The following is a 19,906-nucleotide window of genomic DNA, read 5'->3' on the forward strand; positions in this document are numbered from 1 at the left end:
CCATGCAAGAACTGGGACATTTTCAGCTTCCAAGAATTGTGTACAGATCCTTGCAACATGGGGCCGTGCATTATCCTGCTGCAACATGAGGTGATGTTCTTGGATGTATGGCACAACAATGGGCCTCAGGATCTCGTCACAGTATCTCTATGCATTCAAAATGCCATCAATAAAATGCACCTGTGTTCTTCGTCCATAACAGATGCCTGCCCATACCATAACCCCACCGCCACCATGGGCCACTCGATCCACAACATTGACATCAGAAAACCGCTCACCCACACGACGCCACACGCTGTCTGCCATCTGCCCTGGACAGTGTGAACCGGGATTCAACCGTGAAGAGAATAAATCTCCAACGTGCCAAACGCCAGCGAATGTGAGCATTTGCCCACTCAAGTCGGTTACGACGACGAACTGGAGTCAGGTCGAGACCCCGATGAGGACGACGAGCATGCAGATGAGCTTCACTGAGACGGTTTCTGACAGTTTGTGCAGAAATTCTTTGGTTATGCAAACCGATTGTTTCAGCAGCTGTCAGAGTGGCTGGTCTCAGACGATCTTGGAGGTGAACATGCTGGATGTGGAGGTCCTGGGCTGGTGTGGTTACACGTGGTCTGCGGTTGTGAGGCTGGTTGGATGTACTGCCAAATTCTCTGAAACGCCTTTGGAGACGGCTTATGGTAGAGAAATGAACATTCAATACACAAGCAACAGCTCTGGTTGACATTCCTGCTGTCAGCATGCCAATTGCACGCTCCCTCAAATCTTGCGACATCTGTGGCATTGTGCTGTGTGATAAAACTGCACCTTTCAGAGTGGCCTTTTATTGTGGGCAGTCTAAGGCACACCTGTGCACTAATCATGGTGTCTAATCAGCATCTTGATATGGCACACCTGTGAGGTGGGATGGATTATCTCGGCAAAGGAGAAGTGCTCACTATCACAGATTTAGACTGGTTTGTGAACAATATTTGAGGGAAATGGTGATATTGTGTATGGAAAAAGTTTTAGATCTTTGAGTTCATCTCATACAAAATGGGAGCAAAACCAAAAGTGTTGCGTTTATATTTTTGTTGAGTGTAGGTAGTTACATACAGCTTTCTTTTATATGAAGAAGATAACAAATGTATCTGCCACCTAGTGGACATGTCTGGGATTGTTGCAGGAAATAAACATACATAATGAAAATCAGTGGTGGGCACAGCTAAGCAAAAAGTTAGCTTCGATAGCCGCTAATCTGCTAACTGAAAAGTTAATATTTATAGCGCTAAACCGATCGCTAAAATTTTTTTTGCAGAAGTTACAGCTAACCGCTACCTTTTTGTATCGACTCAGTCCACTGTCGGCTACTGATAAGTCAGTTTTGAGTTTAAGCACCACAGGGGCTGCTGAGTAAATTCAAAGGCAATCACAAAGCCAAATGAACAAAGAGCCGAACTCAGCGGGCAGCCGGTGTCGCCAACTGAACGGTCTCCCTAACAATTGGTCCCCCCTAATGACGTGGTTCATGGATTAACATCTCGTTTCTGCTTCAGACTGCGCACCAGTCATCATCTATCTCAGCGACAGATATCTGAAGCTTTAGTACAACAATCATTTCCACATAAATTCAGCATTATTTCATCATAAAAGGCGGCAGAAGCGGTGTGGCGAAACAAGCTGCTAGCTGATGCGTTCAATGCATGTCGGACAATTCAAACGTCGCAGAATTTCACCTCCTTTCTGCTTAAAACTGATTTTAGAATGATTTAAGAGGTTTTACCTTCATCATATGATGGTTAATGATCCCATTAATCCATTTGATTGCTTTGGGTGAAGAGACTCCATCTCAGACTTGCTGCTGTAGTCCAAAATGACGCATGCGTAGTGTAATTCCCTCTCAAGCCGAAATCACGAAACCAAGTCGTTCCTTTGGTTACTGGCTTTAATCACATGTAGAACATGATAGTGTGCCGTGAGAACTAGTAAGCATACAGACAGAAAACAAATAAAACACAACTTATTCCATGCAAAGACTAACCAAAAAAAAAAAACGCGACCGTGCTGTTGTATTACATAAATGTACCCCATTGCCCGCTTTCCCTTGAGAGAAAATTAGAAATCTTTCTTCAGTCCTTCAATGTATTATGCACCTTTATCCAAACTTCTTGAAACATTGCAGGTCTTAGGCAGAGGAATCAACGTGGTATCTGCCTGCTAGCTTTGTCCAGATTACTAACAAAACAACAAGTAGCGACCCTCAAAAAACTCCCCTTCAACCCGCTGCGGCAGACTTTGGTTCCCCCTTTACTTAAGACTTGACATAATGTCAAAACAAACAAAATACATGAAATAAATAAATGAAGCTTTTAAGATTAAACTATTGTTACTATAAATGAATATATTTATGAACTCTATATTTTTATCCTAATCTATTATGTATTTATTTATTCTGACTTCGATGGTAGCTACACTCCCACCAAATCACTTGTGATTTTACTCAAACCTACATACTAGACTAGCCCTAGATGATAAAGCACATTACAAGAACGTGTGGCTGCATCACTCGGCTTCAGTCAGGGTGACCGTCTTATGAATCGGTCTCTCCAAGTACACTGGCTTCCCAATGCGTTTTCCTTCTTTATCCAAAGTTGAGTTACTGATCAGCAGTTGTAGTTTCCTTACGCAACCATCTTCTGCAGGATAGACCTTTGTGACCTTTGCCAACTTCCACTCAGTTCTTGGGGCAGTGTCATCTTGCACAATCACTATATCATTAACCTTAGCATTTCTGCACTTTCGTTGCCATTTCTGACGCGGTTGCAAGTTAAGCAGATATTCTTTGCGCCATCTGGACCAAAACTCATTGGCTATGTATTGGACCTTGCGCCACCTCTTCCGAAGGTAGAGGTCTTCTCCTTCAAACTTTCCAGGTGGTGGAAGAATGTTAGAGGACTTCATTGTCAGTATATGATTAGGTGAAAGAGGCTGCGGTCCTGTAGGATCGTTCAATAAGTGAGCTGTTAATGGTCGACTGTTAATGATCGCCATTACTTCGTAGAAGTAGGTCCTCAATGATGGACTATCGAGTCGATTGGAGGACTGATCAAGGATAGACGTAAGCACACTTCTTATTGTTCGAATCTGCCTTTCCCAGGCACCACCCATGTGGCTTGCCGATGGTGGATTCATAACAAACTCACAGTCCAGTATCTTTAGGCGTTCTTGATCCATCTCCTTTAAGGCCTCTACGAACTCGCGCCTGGCACCAATGAAATTGGTGCCTTGATCACAGCGGAGTTATCGAACATTGCCACGTATGGCTATGAAGGCACGTAGAGCGATGATGAAAAAGTCTGTGGTCATCTCTTCGAGAAGCTCTATGTGAACTGCACGAGAACATAAGCAAGTAAACAGCAAGCCGTAGCGCTTTGACTCCTTCCTTCCATCCTTAACATGGAATGGTCCAAAGCAGTCTATTCCACAATACGTAAACGGAGGTGTTTCTTCCATGCAATCTCGCGGCAAGTCTGCCATTTGCTGATGCTCTGTGGACCTTCTAAACTTTCTGCACTTGACACACTTGTTAATGCAGGATGAGACGGCATGACTGCATCCGAGTATCCAAAATCCATTGGCTCGCAGCTCATTGACTGTTATGCCACGTCCTTGATGTTGTACTTGTTGATGATAATGCTGTATGAGCAATCTTGTTACATGACCTTTGGCAGGTAAAATAGCTGGATGCTTGATGTGATGGTGCAAATCAGCTTGCGTCAGCCGACCTCCCACCCTGAGGATTCCCTGTTCGTCAAGGAAAGGGTTCAGTCTGTGTAGCTTACTGGTTTTAATGAGCTCCTTCCCATGTTGAAGGGCTTGGATTTCTTCCGCGAAAGCTTCTCTCTGAACAAGGCTAATGATGGTAGCTTCAGCATCGCTCCTCTCTTGTAGATTTATGGCTTCATTATTTCTTGGTATCGCATGAGAGGAGTGATGGCCTTGATTAATCTTGTCCAGCAGGAGAACTTAAGGAAGCGATCCAGCAGTGAAACTTCTGTAGCTGAAGCCTTGTTTACGAAGACATTGTGCACCTCAGCGTCATCTGCTCTTACATCTTCTACCTCAACATTTCCACTGGGAAGTTCTTCCCACCAGAGAAATTCAGGACCAGAAAACCAGTTGGAGGCAATGAGCTCCTTTGCCCATAGACCTCTCCACTGATCCGGTCTAGTGCTGTCTTTAATTCGCTGGATGCGATTTGCCACAAACACGTGGAATCTTCTTGCATCGTTGTTCACATATCCAAGGATGACCTTTGAGTCTGTCCAAAAGACTTCTTGAGCATCTATTTCTAGCTCCTTTCTAAGCATGTCACTCATGCGTACAGCTACAACTGCTGCCGATAGCTCGAGTCTTGGCACAGTTGTGCCCTTAGTGGGGGCCACTCGGGCTTTGCTCATCACTAAGGAGCAGTGGATTTGTCCTGTTTTGCTTATCACTCTCAGGTATGTACATTCTCCATACCCCAGGATGCTTGCATCGGAGAAGTAACGGAGTTTGTACTTTTGGACTTGCTTGAACTCTGATGGGAGATAGCATCGCTGAATCTTGACGCCTGCCAGGTTCTTCAAGTCCAGGAGCCAGGACTCCCACCGTGGTCTCAGATCATCTGGCAGCGGATCATCCCATCCCACCTTGTCATGGCACATTTGCTGAAGTGTTTGTTTGCCTGATCAAGATAAAGGGAGCGACAAAGCCTAAGGGGTCAAAGATGGAGGCCACAGTCGACAACACTCCTCTTCTTGAGAGTGGGCGTTCGTCCACCACCACTCTGAAGCTGAAGTGGTCCGACGTGACACACCATTTAACGCCTAGGGCTCTCTCTATCTGGGGTTCACCCAGAGCCAGGTCTTGGCTTCTTGATGCATCTGCACACTCTTCCTTTGGGAGGGATTCAAGCACTTCTTGGCAATTAGAAACAAACTTGTGGATGCACAATCTTCCAGAGCTGCAAAGCTCTCTGGCTTCAGCTACCAACTTTATGGCTTCTTCCGGCATTGAGACACTTATCAGGCCATCATCGACGTAAACGTTCCTCTCAATGAAGTGGATTGTTGCCTCACTGAATCGACCTCGTCCTTGTGCAACGACGTGTTTCAGGCCATAGTTCGCACAGCCGGGTGACGAGGCTGCACCGAATAGGTGCACCTTCATTCGGTAAACTGATGGCTCCGACGCGATGTCCCTGTTGTCCCATCAAAGGAACCTGAGGTAGTCCTGATCTTCTGTTCTGACCCAAAACTGGTGAAACATGCGCTCCATATCACACATCACAGCTACTGGGCCCTTCCTGAATCAACAGGGGACGCCTACCAAGGTATTTGTCAACTCTGGTCCAGTGAGTAGATGGTCGTTAAGTGATACTCCTTCGAACTTAGCTGAACAGTCAAACACCATGCGAATCTTCCCTAGTTTTTGATGGTGGTAGACTCTGTGATGTGGAATGTACCAGCAAGAGCCCCGTTGGAGTTCACCTTCTGGAACTTTCTCAGCATCTCCACAGGATATGATGTCACTCATGAATGCAACGTAGTCCTTATGGTATTGCTTATCTTTCTCAAATCTCCCTTTCAGATACCGGAGGCGATGATCTGCGCACTTCAGATTGTTAGGCAGACATGGCTTGTCTTATTTAAATGGCAGTGGCATTTCACGCTGTCCATTCGCTTGTGTCTTTATGCCCTCCTCCATTTTTGAAATGAAGTGAAGGTCATCCTGAGAAAAATGAGCGTCTTCCACGTTTCTCTCGCTGAAGTCTAACTGAAGTACTTTCAGCACGTCTGTAGGAACAATGACTTCCTTGACTTGGGTTCTGCATATGTACTGAACTTGACTTGTTAAGTCATTAGGTAGCTGTAAACTTGGTGTGACTTGTCTCACAATGATTCTGTGGCTGCTCCCAATGGCGTCTCCATAGTCAACACAGGGGTTGACGCAGCCAACTATGCTCCAGCCAAGATCGGTCCTTACTGCAAATGGCTCGTCATCCTTGCCTGATACAATTTCTCTTGGCAACAGGGCTTGAGAACAATTGTGCCCTATGAGCAGACCGACGTCGCAGTCTATGAGAGGAGCGATCTCTTCGGCGAGGTGTTCTAAATGAGACCATGCTCTTGCTGTCTTGGGTGTAGGAATGTGGCTTAGACTAGCAGGGATAAAGTCTCGCGAATAAGTCACGGGAAGAGGGATTTTCTTGGAGGAGGAAAACCCTCTGACTTGCAACCCAACTAACTTGTGACTTGGAATCATAGTCTGCTTAGATGCAAGTGTGGAAAGCCTTAATTGCACAGGCTCCTTCTGGGTATCCAGAGTCTCTACTCTTTCTTGTAGGATGAAGGTGCTATCGCTCTGACTGTCCAGAAGAGCGTAAACCAGAACTTCGGCATCTGGGTTACTTGTCATTGACAGCCAAACCGGCACTATTGTGGACGCATATGTGCTATTCCCATTGTGAATGACTTGGTTATGTTGTGTGAAAGTGTAGTGACACGGACCCACAACAGGGGGCGTAAATGAACGGTCAATGGAAATAAAGAGTAACACTTTTAATGTTGTGAAATGTGCACAACGGATACAGATACAATTCAATACTACAGTCAATTTGTATAGTTGGTGTCATGTGGGCAGGCTCGAGGATAGGAGAGGCCTGTCCAGATAAGAGTCGGGACCCACACGATTTCCACCGCCAACGGATCTGGAACACACCGGAGCCGCCAAGTCCCGAGTCACCAGGTGGCCACCGTCTCCAGCTGTCAGATCGGGTACTGCTGGCAGGAAGCAGAAACAGTCAAGGGTGGGTGTGTGGACACACCCAGCAAACAGTCAGCAGAGTTCTGATAATGAAGGGAAAAAAAACACCACCTACCACTTCTCACAATATCACAGTCGTGCAGATCCTGATTTCACTTAACAGCTGAGGAGTGGAAACGCCAACTCCTCCTGACCAGCTGCAAGTGTACTGAAACGTCTGCAAACTCAGAATATAAAGTACAGCTTTTCGAGCTTAGCAGCAAAGTACGTTGCAACAATAAGCTTAGCTGAAACAGACAAAGACGGCTGAGAGTTTACCTGAGTACCTCAGAAGATTTCTCGGCAGGGGTGTGGTGTCTTCTCCAGGCTTTTATGGATGGCTAGATGAGATGATGAAGGACAGCTGTCAGGGTCCCTGGCGGCGAACTGCACCCTCTGGTGCCTGAAGCCCGTCTACAGGCAGAGCGCCCTCTGGTGTTGGCCAGCAGTACCTCCTCTTCGGGCGGCCCACACAACAGGTTAGACATAGCTGTGTTTGCTACTTCACTAGTCGTAGACTCTGTGTCACTATGTTTAGGCTCTTTAGACCTTTCCTTTCTCTTTGAGGGTTTTCCACTCTCGTTTTGTCCATCAATTTGGACCTTTTCATCTGCCTTGGCACGGTCTTCATGCAAACATGTGGGATGCCTCCCCTTGCACACGCTGCAAACACTCCTCCTTTCACAAGTCCTTGAGTGGTGTCCTGGCTTTAACAATGCAAAACAGTTTCTTTGTCTGCACATACTTAACTCGCTCTTTGACAGGCTTCTCCATTAACTTCCGACATGTCTGAATGCCATGATTTGTCTTCTCATGCCTATTTGGCTTTCAGTGCTTACCAGTCGAGTGAGTATAAGAGAAATTGTGGAGAGCTGGACATGTCCCAACTTGTCGTCTGGCACTCCGAAACTGAGGTGTTCCTTTGTCTCGATCCATCAGCGAATCGGTCGTGACGCGCGAAGCCTCTGCGCAGCTTTCCATGACAAAATCTCTTGTTAAAAGTGAAATCTGCCAGAAAATGGCTGATGTCCAAAATTGCACATGATGGTCCCGGCTCCACAGAGCGATCTGTTTAGAAATGATCTGGTGGTTTCTGCCTCGTCGTCGCAGCTCGGAGCGCGGCGCGCCAAGTGCCATTGTGGGCCGTCCTTAAAGCTGTAGTAACAGTCCTTATTCTCTGTGAAGCCCGTAAAACTTTCACCGAAAGCCAGATAAATTTTTCGAATGGTTTCCAGCTGCATGTCTCTAACAGTTTCTGAAAAAATTCTGATGGAAAAAAAGCCCAAATCATTCCGCCATTTCCTGACAATGAAAATCCGACGAGGGGGCTGGACCACTCCTCCCACAAGGCGTGCTCACAGGCGAATGACGCAACCGACAGGCGTGGAAAAACTCACGCATGCGCACGAAGGTTCAAGCTTGGCTGACGTAAAAACATATGAATCAAATCCATATAGTTTTTGAAAAAAATAAAAAGGACCATTACTTTATGGACAGACCTCGTATATAGAATAATAAGAAAAGTTATCACATTAAACCTTAGTAACACTTCAAACTCAAAGGCAAGCATTCCTTGTTAAGTCCTTAAACTTATCTTTATGCTGAGTGCAATCAGTCCGACTGAATCTTAAAACTCAAAGAGTCCTTTTAGCAGTTGTAGAGGCTACTCCACGTCTTCACATTTAACTTCACTCAAACGTGCTTCCCGTTGGCATAACCACACAACTCTCTTAGGTTACCGGCAGTCTACATACTGTCCTTTGACGAGTAGCTCCTCCGACATCCCGATTATCTTTACAGCTCCGACAACAGGCGGGCGCGCACGCTGGCTCCTTGCTGGCTGCTGGTCACGCTCTCCCTTCGTGTTGCAATGGCTGAGTTCTCACTGTAATTCCCTCTCAAGCCGAAATCACGAAACCAAGTCGTTCCTTTGGTTACTGGCTTTAATCACACGTAGAGCATGATAGTGTGCCGTGAGAACTAGTAAAACACAACTTATTCCATGCAAAGACTAACCAAAAAAAAAAAAAACGTGACCGTGCTGTTGTATTACATAAATGTACCTCATTGGCTGCTTTCCCTTGAGAGAAAATTAGAAATCTTTCTTCAGTCCTTCAATGTATTATACACCTTTATCCAAACTTCTTGAAACATTGCAGGTCTTAGGCAGAGGAATCAACGTGGTATCTGCCTGCTAGCTTGGTCCGGATTGCTAACAAAACAACAAGTAGCGACCCTCAAAAAACTCCCCTTCAACCCGCGGTGGCAGACTTTGGTTCCCCCTTTACTTAAGACTTGACATAACGTCAACACAAACAAAATACATGAAATAAATAAATGAAGCTTTTAAGATTAAACTATTGCTACTATAAATGAATATATTTCTGAACTCTATATTTTTATCCTAATCTATTGTGTATTTATTTATTCTGACTTCGATGGCAGCTACACGTAGATGCAAAAGGCGGACCAATTTTTAGGGGTGGACCATTTGGTCTGCGACACCGGCCCACCCCTTTCTGTTCGGGGAGGGCAGAGCTCCTCACAGTGGTCTGACTGTTGCAAAACATGCAACAGACAGAAACTAACGTATGATTTTAGGGTTTACAAATATTTTTGACCATTAAGCTTTACCCACTATGCCAGTAAAAAAAATGTTAGCGGACTGAAAGTTAGTGGAACTAAATTTAGCAGAAGCTAATTAGTCCGCTGATGGATTTCAAAGTTAGCAGAAAAGCTAATCCGCGACCGAAAAAGGTAGCTTCGCTAATTAGCAGTTAGTGGATTAGCGTAACTGTGCCCACCACTGATGAAAATAAACAACAGATGTGATTTTTACAGGAAGCAACGGTGCCACCAAGAAATTCTACCACTGACATGAAAACTTTCAAAGTTCTCTTTTGGAGTTTACACTGTATCACAGTGTGAGTGGTCTTTTTTTTTTTTTTTTTCTGAAAACTTTCTCTGACTCTCTTTGTCCCACTTGCTTCTTTTGATCAGATATGCTTTGAAGGAGAATGCCGCAATGCATCTTTTCTCAGAGCTGACGAGTGCAGTGCCAAGTGTCACAGACACGGGGTAGGTTTCACTGTTAGCTGAGGTAGACCAGTTTATTTGACTTACCTTCAGTTTCCTTATGCACTGCAAAAATATCACATCTTACCAAGTACTGTATATTTGTCTAATTTCTTGTTAAAATTTCTAATCTACAATTAATGTAAAACACAATCGCCAAACAAGTGAGATACAGTATAAGAACTTAAGCTACCACATCTCAAAAATCTTAAGTGTTTTAGGTGTGTTTAAAGTCTTGGAAACATCTTGTTTGATGTTTTCATGCAGTTATGGTCATACATTTGCACGCACTCATAATGAATGTCATGGTAATTTTAGGTTTTTAATGATGTCCTTGAAATGTTCTTTTGTTATGATGGAATGATTGTATAGCAGACATCATTAATGACTTTATAAAACAAGAACTGGGTGAACAACTTTGAATTTATTGTAGATCTTCTCTGATCCACACAGGCTCAAATATATACATGCACCCCCACTAATATTTGGTTAAATGTCCCTCAAGTTGCACCTTGACCAGATGCTTTTGGTAGCCATCAACAAGCTTCTGGCATAATTCTGGCTGGATATTTGACCACTCTTCTTTGAAGAATTGATAGAGTTCATTTAAACTGGTTGGTTTCCTGGCACGTACCAGGCTTTTAAGTGTAGACCACAAATTTTTATTAGGGTTGAGGTTGGGGCTTTGGGAAGGCCATTCCCGATCCCTGCTTTATTCAACCTAAAACCAGTTTTGATGTGTGATTGGAATCATTGTCCTGTTGGAACACCCAAAAGGGGGGCATGTTTCAGTCATCTATCTGTTGATTTGAGGTGATGTTGAAGAATATGTAAGTAGTCCTTCTTCATTACTCCATCCACTTTGTACAATGCACCACTAACACTGGTAGCAAAATAGCCCCAGACCACAATGCTACCTCCACCATGTTTGCCTGTTGGTACGGAGATGGAGCAAGCGTTTTTGACCAACTGTAAGATTTTTAAAGTGCAGTGTTGTTTGTAAAAGATGTGACATTTCCTCATATTAGTGAAATATATCTCATCTTCTCAGCGAATTTAAAGACTTTATTTAAAGAAATCTTGAATTTGCAGATTTTCCATTGGCAGATTTTTTTTAACATAAACATGTTTTTAATTTGTAACAAGTGATTTTGGTATTGTGTGTGTGTGTTTTGTGTGAAATACTCATTCGAGTGTGTGATAATTATTTTGAGACAACTCATTCACTGGTCTGCACTTGATTTTTTGTTGTTGTTGTTGTTTTTGCCTTCTAACACCTGACAGGCTCCATGTGATTGTAATTGCTAATATTTTGTAGAACACAAACAAATGTTTTCTTCTCTCACCAGCTGTGCAACAACAATCATAATTGTCACTGTGACCCAGGCTGGGCTCCTCCTCTGTGTGACCAGAAGGGGTCAGGCGGGAGCGTGGACAGCGGACCTGTCGTCAGCCGCAGTGAGACTTTATGTCTGCTTTAAAAACATGAATTTGTCCTGTCATCCTTCTATAACCGCTCACTGTTCCAACAGGCCATTTCATGGTGCTGCTGGTCCTCCCTCTGGTTCTCTTTATGGTTCTGGCTGCTGTTGGACTGTGGTGCCGCTACAGGGATAAGCTCCACCCACTGAAATGCTCTGCCCCACCTCCACCAAAGTTTGTAGCATCTGATCATATTTTCAACTCAAGCAAAATATTGTTGATTATTATTTTTATCGCTGTTTCCAGTTTGACGTGTGAGCGTTTGCTTATTTAATCCTCAGTTGTTCAGTCCCAGAAGATACCAGGCGTCTGCATGCTGACAGCCGTGTGAACGGTCACACCAACCCCACATTCTTGCTGAAGAAACAGGAATCGGATTGCCTGGTAAAGAAGAACACAAACATAACTAGACCATAACATGAAAGTGTTAACTAATGTGGGTTGTTTTGCCACAGGACAAGTCTTCTCCTCATCCAAGCCTGTCTATCTTGACTCGGTCCAGACATGCTTTTCCACATCTGCCTGTAAAACCACCTCCCGTACCTGCATATGCTGCAGAATCACAGACTCAGCCTCAATCTTCGACTCAGTTGCGCACAAGCTCCAATCCTCCAGTTACATCTGCTCATTCGAACAGGTGGAGAAACCAGGCACCTCCACCGCCTTCAGGACCTCCACCATTACCCTTCTTGGACACCAGATCCCACTCACACAAACTTCGACCGGATCCCCCGAACAGACCTCCACCACCTTGTCCTGTCAGCAGACCATCCAGGGTGAGTTGAACGTGTTTGTCCCATTTTTTGTCAATTTGCATGAAAGCAGGTTGGCCCTACTTGAACTAAATCTTCAATGTTGTCATTTTAATGTAGGAACAACAGCCAATTACACGCATGCAGGTTACGACTGATGCCCTGCAGTGGAAAAAAGCAGCTCTGGCTCCATCTGCTGGACAGAAAAAGCCAAACAGGTAAACTCACCTCATGACCAGCCTCATGAGTTTTTTTCGTGTGGCCTGTCACTGTACTATGGCCTGCACAAAAATGTATGATAACCATCTCAGAATGGTAGGTACAACCATGGATGGATGACATGAAAGATTACACATAGAGTGGCATACTGTTTGTATTTCTTTGTAATTTGTGCAAATAAAGTCCAAGACATGTTCAGTGGCAGCTTTACCATCAGAGAGCCTCTTCCACAACTACCACAAAAGACTCCAAGCTGTCATTGATGTGAAAGGGGGCAATACACGGTATTAAGAACAGGGGTATGTAAGCTTTTGATCAGGGTCATTTGGGTAATTTCTGTTGTCATTTAGGGAATAACCCTGTTGTGTCTGATGATTTGTGAACGTTAATGCTGGATTTTACAGTCGCAAATTGAGTTTTGCTGACGATGCGTTAGCGGAGTCTGTAAAACGGATATTTACGACCGTAATCCAGCATTAACGTCCACAAATCATCAGACACAAGGCAGTTATTCCCATTCTAATCCAATTCCATCGTTTGCATGGTTTATTTCTCTGTAAATAATTCGACCTGGATGAGATGCCTGTCCGCCTGGCCATTTTCCAAATCGTTGTGAAAGGGTGTGGTCGGCTCGGCAGAGCTTACCGTAGCAACAGTGTCTTCATGCCAAACTGGAAATTCTGTGAGCAGACCCACAGATTTCTCCATCTCACCAGCTGCATTGAGTAATTGTATATCGGAATCCACATCAATACTTTCATACTGTAGCTTAAATCCACACATTTCAGCATTGTCACCGCTCCGCCAGTTTCTCTCACTCTCAGCTGATGGCGCCATCATTGACACCTGCGTAGCATCGTGGTCAGGGCACGAAGTAATACATCAAATGTGAAACGGTCTAATATTTTGCCGCCGTCAATCCAATATTTTAAGAGTAAACACAGTTGTTTGACAATAAATGGCTTCACCCAACCATGAACCCTGAGTGGGAAAAAAAGGTTTTTGTGTTATCACTCATATTCTTTGAAAAATGGCCAAAAAAATCTAAAATTCTGCCCTGGTATGTAAACTTTTGAGTACAACTGTATGTTACCCTGTAACATGATAACCAAGCATGACAGCACTATACATTTTTGGAATCTTTATGATCAGACAAATAATAATACAATAACATGTTTTTGGAGGGCGGTATGCATTTTCAGAGGCCCGACGTTTACGCCCAGTCGCCCAAAATGACAGATATTCGCCCGAGTTAGACGAGAGTGAATATCTGTCATTGCAGGCGACAGCATGGAAGGAGGGACTCAGAAAATGCATACCGCATGACAAATGCATGTTATTTGCTTTATTATCACTTTTTACTGAGATACACAACACGTAATGCGTACATAAAAAGTTGGCTCACTTAACTTTTGGCGTGTCGGCTGGCGCGCGCTGCTCTCCAAATTTGGCAGGGCGTCCTCATCAAGCTGGCTGCTTTGGCTGCTGTTCATTGCAAATCATCCAGAATATCCATATTGGGACCAACACACACTTCTCGCCTTTTTATTTTTTCCTCTGCGGACAGTTTTTTTTTTCCCCTCTGCGGACAGTTTTTGGGCTACGCGTGCACGCTATGACGTCATTTGTTTACGCACAGCAGGCGGGTATAGCCAGGTAACATTGACGTAAATCTACGATACCGGCCTAGCAACGCCTCGGTAAAGTGATAATAATGTGGTGTACATTTCAATATGATTGGAACATTTTAAAATTTTGACCTCTGTGTAATCCTTCAGTGACCCCTGGCTGAATATAGCTACCACCCTGAGATGCTATCATACATTTTTGTGTAGGCCGTGGTACACTGAGGCTTGTTGGTGCACCCTGCTTGGCCCATGGAGAGTATACATATGTAAACCTGTAACATTTTTCATATTTTTTACTGTTGTTTTAGAGCCTGAATCAAGGACTCGGGGAAATGCTGGCCTCCAAGACTTACAGCAAATACTGGACTGCCTCAAACTGTCTTGAGAGCACGGCACTGTGGGATATGATGAATACTTGATTGGATTTGTGTGATGAAATTGTGAAGTTGTTTATTGAAGGGAAACAGTTGAATTAGCAAATGAGACCGTATCACACTTCCGCTGAACTTCAGTGTGAATAATTTGATTCTGGGATTTAGGTTTAGCAAATGTTAAATTAAACGTATCAGACAACTTGCCACCACAGACAAAAATCTGTGTATTGCACTGCCTGTGTGCTGATCCAGCGAAGTGACCCTCCTGAAAATTACACTTTGTGCGCTATCCATCTGTCTGTGCGTGCTTATGTCATATCTCAGGAAGCACTGGTTGTACAGTCTTTATTATGGTGTTATATTATTTGCCAGTTGCAAGTTTCTATAGGTTTGACTGGAACACTTTGCCAGAAACTGAAATGTTGCCACAGTAATGTTCAAATGTGCCAAATTTTACCCAGTTCTCAGATCTCAGAAACCACTGAGTTGAGGAAGCAGGTTTTAGGCTTATTATCCCAAATTAACCTTACCTCCAATTAAAAAGTTTACCTGAAAAGAACCACAAATGCATGTTTTGACCTTTAACCCTGAATAAAATGCTGGATTTCAGTAACAGGTCACCTCAATTGCTCTGCTGCAGAAATTACCTTAATTGAATGTAATGCAGAAGGCAAATGGTTTCATATACTGGGAATATTTTGACACCTAAATCAAGACTATGCTGCCAGTCCAAAAATCTTGACAATGTAGTGGGTTGTGCAGTGCAGGGAAGAAAAATACCTGTTTTAAGATCTTTGTTGTCCAAAATGGTGATACAGAAAATGCTTTGTGTTGACACACTTTCCCTGGTGTATTTCTTTATACAGCAAAGAAAAATGAATGTTTACAATGTAGCCTATATGTAGTAAACATGGTGCCTGAATAAGAGCATCAGCTGCAAAAGGATATCTTATATTAAGAAAAGATGCTAGTAGTTAGGTGCTTATGCTTATTTGTGAATAATAATAATAATAATATTAATAATAATATGGTTTAAAATTGACCTTTGAGGACCAGTGAAAGTTGTACATGCATGTTGTATGTACTTGTGATGAAAAACAAGTGTCCAACATGCACCAGGGCATATTAAGGAATATTGAGATTTTATTATTTTAAACGTTCTTATTTTTATACAATTGTGGTGTTGTACAGTATTTTTGCTATTACATACTTATCTACACAGGTTTGAAAGGAGGCTTTTAAAGGTACTCAGTCCATTTCTAGATATACAAGAAATATAGTGTTTTCTCCCGGAAATATAATATCATCTGGCAAGAAACCACTTTCTTACTTTCAAAAAAAAAAAAAAAAAAAAAAACCAAAACAAAACAAAACACTGCACACCAGGTCTAATCAGTAGTGCCAACTAGAGTACAAATTATAGCACACACCATCTGGTAGTAGTACCATGCTACTACCACATGGATGAGGCAGGTAGTGAAAAAATCATGGCATGTGATTTGATATGTGATTAAAAAGTAAGAGTGAACCAAAAATGTGTCATATTTCATGTTTATGTGAAAGAAATATCTGCAAATGTGGCCATAGTACAGCAATCTGCTCCATGGCATTGGTGCTGGTTATGCATCGCTCTTAGTATTGTTTTATGCTTGCTAGATTAATTAAAATTTACAATAGAGCCAATATATGGTCATGGATAGACTCCAAAATCCATTTCAGAAGCAATTACCCACATTTTTTGAGTAGTTAAATGAATTATATACACCATTATATTTGGTCTACTGAGATCCAGTTATGATACACTGTAGATTCTAAAACCACAACTAATACATAAATAAATAAAGCCCTGCGTGCCCTGATTCAATCATGTACTTGCACATCCTTTAACTTGTCAGTGAATTCCAAATGTTGATGGAGCTTCAGCTCTGCCTTCATTGAATATCTACATTCATATTCCCTTCCAATCACTACTCTAGGTTTATCCCTCCTGTAATCAAATACCTTTGTTCCCTTCTTAACACTTGACCTTGAACTTTTCCGTTTTCTTAAAAACCTTCCAATTGGTGTTTCCCAATATTGTCCACCTTCCTTTCTGTTTGCATGTTTTTGTACATACGGCAGATTGTACCTCTGCTCATGCAATCTTGTTACGGAAAACAGAAACATGGATTGTGGGAACTAACACATAGAACCAAATCAGTACATAAAACCGGTTAATAAGAGATATAAAGCCTGTCAGTCTGGCTTCGCTTTGTATTAAGCAAATTGGACCAAATACAGGATAAGACACATAGTTGAAAGTGACTGAATGCCTTTAAAATTTTGCAGTTTCATTGTTTCATGATAGTTACCATGAAAGACCAATGCAAAGACATCTTAACAGTGTAAAAATGGATCAATAAATATCTTGAAACTTCACAAACAACAACATGAACACCTTCCACACAAAACTATACAATTATCACAGCAACCATATAAGCAGATGAATATGTAATAGTAAAAACATTTTGGTGAGAGTGTCAATTTAAGATGACCTTGAAACCCACAATAGATTTTATTGTGTATATTTGTCACTGATAATAGTAGTGATGAAGTTGTTTTTATTTAGTGCAACATTTCACAAGATTTTCTGTGTTAAAAAGAAACAACTGAGCCATAGTTTCCTTCGCATATATGTCTGTAAATTATCTTAGAAATACAAAATTAAAACATATTTGTCAAATTTTCCCATTGTCAGTCGAGATGGGAACATTTTAACGTACTTGTTCAAAGACGTTAATAAACCTGTACAGTTCCCTCCAAGCCAAAATGCCATAGAGGTACTCTCTTTTATTTCTGAGAATGCTGTCGCAACAGTGAAATGTGTAAGGTACAGTTCATAACAGCAGTCCATTTGTAGGAGGACTGTTTTGGGAAATGTTTAAATGGTTGTAAGGAATGAAGCTGCCATGTTGAACTTTGTAATAAGAACTATGCAAACTCAGGCTCTGTGAACCACTGTGACTTCAACTGGAACTCAAATAAACAAAATGAACAAAGAAATGTTTTAAGTGCTTTCTGTCCATCAGTACACACAGTCTTCTTAATAATGTTTTAAGAGTTTGTCTTATTATTGCTTACTAGGGGTCTCATAGTCCACAGAAGTTGTGGCTTTGTTCACACCTTGGTTTAGACATCATGGTTCGGTATGTTTTTGAAAATTCTTCAAATGCTTATACAATAGCTGTAATCCATCAGACACTTTAGCACTGTCAGCTGCTAAAGGGGGAGATGATGGTCTAGTGGTTAAGGCGTTGGGTTTGAGACCATAAGATCCTCAGTTCAAATCCCAGCCTGACTGGAAAATCACTAAGGACCCTTGGGCAAGGTCTTTAATCCCATATTGCTCCCGGTGTGTAGCGAGCGCCTTGTATGGCAGCACCCCCACATCGGGGTAAATGTGAGGCATTATTTGTAAAGGGCTTTGAGCGTCTCATACAAATGGAAAAGCGCTATATAAATGCAGTCCATTTACTGTCAGACAAATTGTAAATCATTAAACGTTCATGAATTGGATTACATCTCTAATGGTTGGGGGGGTTGTTAATTTGTATGTCGCGTGTCGTCAGACCACCTTCAATATTTTGTCCATTTTAAGTTTGTTTGATTTTTGCACAAATGGCGGCATCTCATAAAACTTCACTCTGTACAGATTTGAGATCATTGTACACTGTCGCTATTCGGCGTCTCTCTCATCCGTGAAATTTTACACTAATTCATATAAAACATCGACTTGTTAAAGGTAGGTGGCTTCTGTCTAAACTCAAATGTGGACTGATCTCCTGTGGCGACAGTGATTCAGCTCCAATGTACATCGGTACAGTTTCACTGAAATAAATGTAAATTCACAGGTAAAAGACCATACTTTATTGCATTCTGTGAGGAGTTTAAACATTACATTCTTGCAATTAAACACTCCCTAAAGCCAAAAGCTATGACAACTATAACAGCATGTACCAGGTTAAATGGTTTTGTTTAGACCTACAACCCCTAGCTTATCATGTTTAAACTGTTTTATGTTCTTCTGGTTATATATTTGTTATATACTAGTTCACACATGCAGACAGGGGCAGGTGGAGAAACCATCAGGTTGTCTGCATGAACTGATAAAAATAGACCAATCCCAGCAAACCGACGTGCAGCACGAGCGACTCAGAGCTGTGGAGCGATTGACGTCACTGCTGGGAGGAAGTTCCTAGTCCAAGTGATCGTTTATGTTGAAGAAGCTTCACTCGGCTAATATTTGCATGCGGTTACTATCCGGTTGTTAAGCGCTGACGTAACGCATCACGTGATAAATCTTTCCGGGTCCAAAGACCTCCAAGTTTACAATTAAAGTTACGTCTGTTTGATCCTTTTAAGGATTTAGAGTTTAAGTTTAGTTTGTGTTTACAGTATGCGCAAACCTCCGTCCCTCCCTTCTCCACCTCCGTTAAACGGATTCGTCTGGTTCTATGGTCAGAACACTTAAAACTTTTTTTTCTTTTGCTTTACATATTTTACTATGCACAGGTAAAATATACATGTCTGTTTGTTAATAAAAAATTATTTATTACAATAAACAGGACGTCCTCCCGCCTCGGGGTTCCCCCAGAGGAGCTGGGGGAGGTGTGTGTGGATCGGGAGGTCTTGGCGGCTTTGCTTCCCTTACCAAAAAATAGTACTGATAAGTATATAAAAAGTAAACTAGAAGTATACTTGAAACATATTTGCATATACTACTTTTTGGTAAGGGTTGAGCTGCTGCCCCCGCGACCCGACTCCGGATAAAGCGGAAGAAAATGCATGGATGGATGGATGGATGGATAAACAGGCCGTTAAAGTGCAAACTTCACTTTCTCCCCGAACGACATGAACAGGAAGCGATCGCAGCTCGCAGCAACTCCCATTGAAAATAATGGAGAAACAACCTGAGCATCTGACATTTTTACATAAAACAAACTCAGTAACAACGTCTAAAAACCCAGTTAATATATCCAGGAGAGTTTTAGGCACAATATACAAAGAGTTTTATGTTGCGATGTTAATGCTGTTGTCCATGTGCAGCGGTTTAAGTGCAGCCTGATCAGATCGTATCAGTGCAGTTCTCAATGTTAATGACAGCGCGCCTTTTTTGTTTGGAGCCGGAAGTTGAAAATCAGGTGATGCGTTACGTCACACCTAACAACCGGATATGGTCGTGTTTTCCCAACAACCTTGCCTAGGCTTTGCATGTGACGACGTCACAGGTCGAAAGCCCTATGATGTACATATGTATGTAGATCATAGGCATAGGCGTAGGAGGTGGGGTCTATTTCGGGGGGGGGACACAAAATTTGCCCGAATTTCAGAAACCCCCATGACTCTTTAAATTACCATATATTTATATAGCCATTTTTATATTTATATTGGTGACCAAATAGCGGTTTGATTGTTTACATTAATTGCGAAAATAAGTCTGACATTTTAGGTAATTCTATTCTGTATTCAGAGTCTACATGGCTCATGCCTGAATTTCCCAGCCCAT

General features: G+C 42.5%; 1 protein-coding gene across 1 annotated transcript in view; it reads left to right on the top strand.

The window, feature by feature from the left end:
• Positions 1-17,398, top strand: part of adam19b (ADAM metallopeptidase domain 19b) — a 67,595-nt gene extending 50,197 nt beyond the window's left edge. Inside the window, exons 17-23 of the mRNA XM_034181037.1 lie at positions 9,832-9,909; positions 11,256-11,364; positions 11,439-11,562; positions 11,670-11,772; positions 11,844-12,164; positions 12,261-12,358; positions 14,296-17,398. Of these exons, the coding sequence (XP_034036928.1) occupies positions 9,832-9,909; positions 11,256-11,364; positions 11,439-11,562; positions 11,670-11,772; positions 11,844-12,164; positions 12,261-12,358; positions 14,296-14,302 (840 nt within the window). The 3' untranslated portion in view covers positions 14,303-17,398. The remainder of the gene's footprint in view (positions 1-9,831; positions 9,910-11,255; positions 11,365-11,438; positions 11,563-11,669; positions 11,773-11,843; positions 12,165-12,260; positions 12,359-14,295) is intronic.
• The last annotated feature ends 2,508 nt before the right edge of the window (positions 17,399-19,906 follow it).

The sequence above is a fragment of the Thalassophryne amazonica genome, chromosome 11, assembly GCF_902500255.1.
Source record: "Thalassophryne amazonica chromosome 11, fThaAma1.1, whole genome shotgun sequence".
NCBI lineage: Eukaryota > Metazoa > Chordata > Actinopteri > Batrachoidiformes > Batrachoididae > Thalassophryne > Thalassophryne amazonica.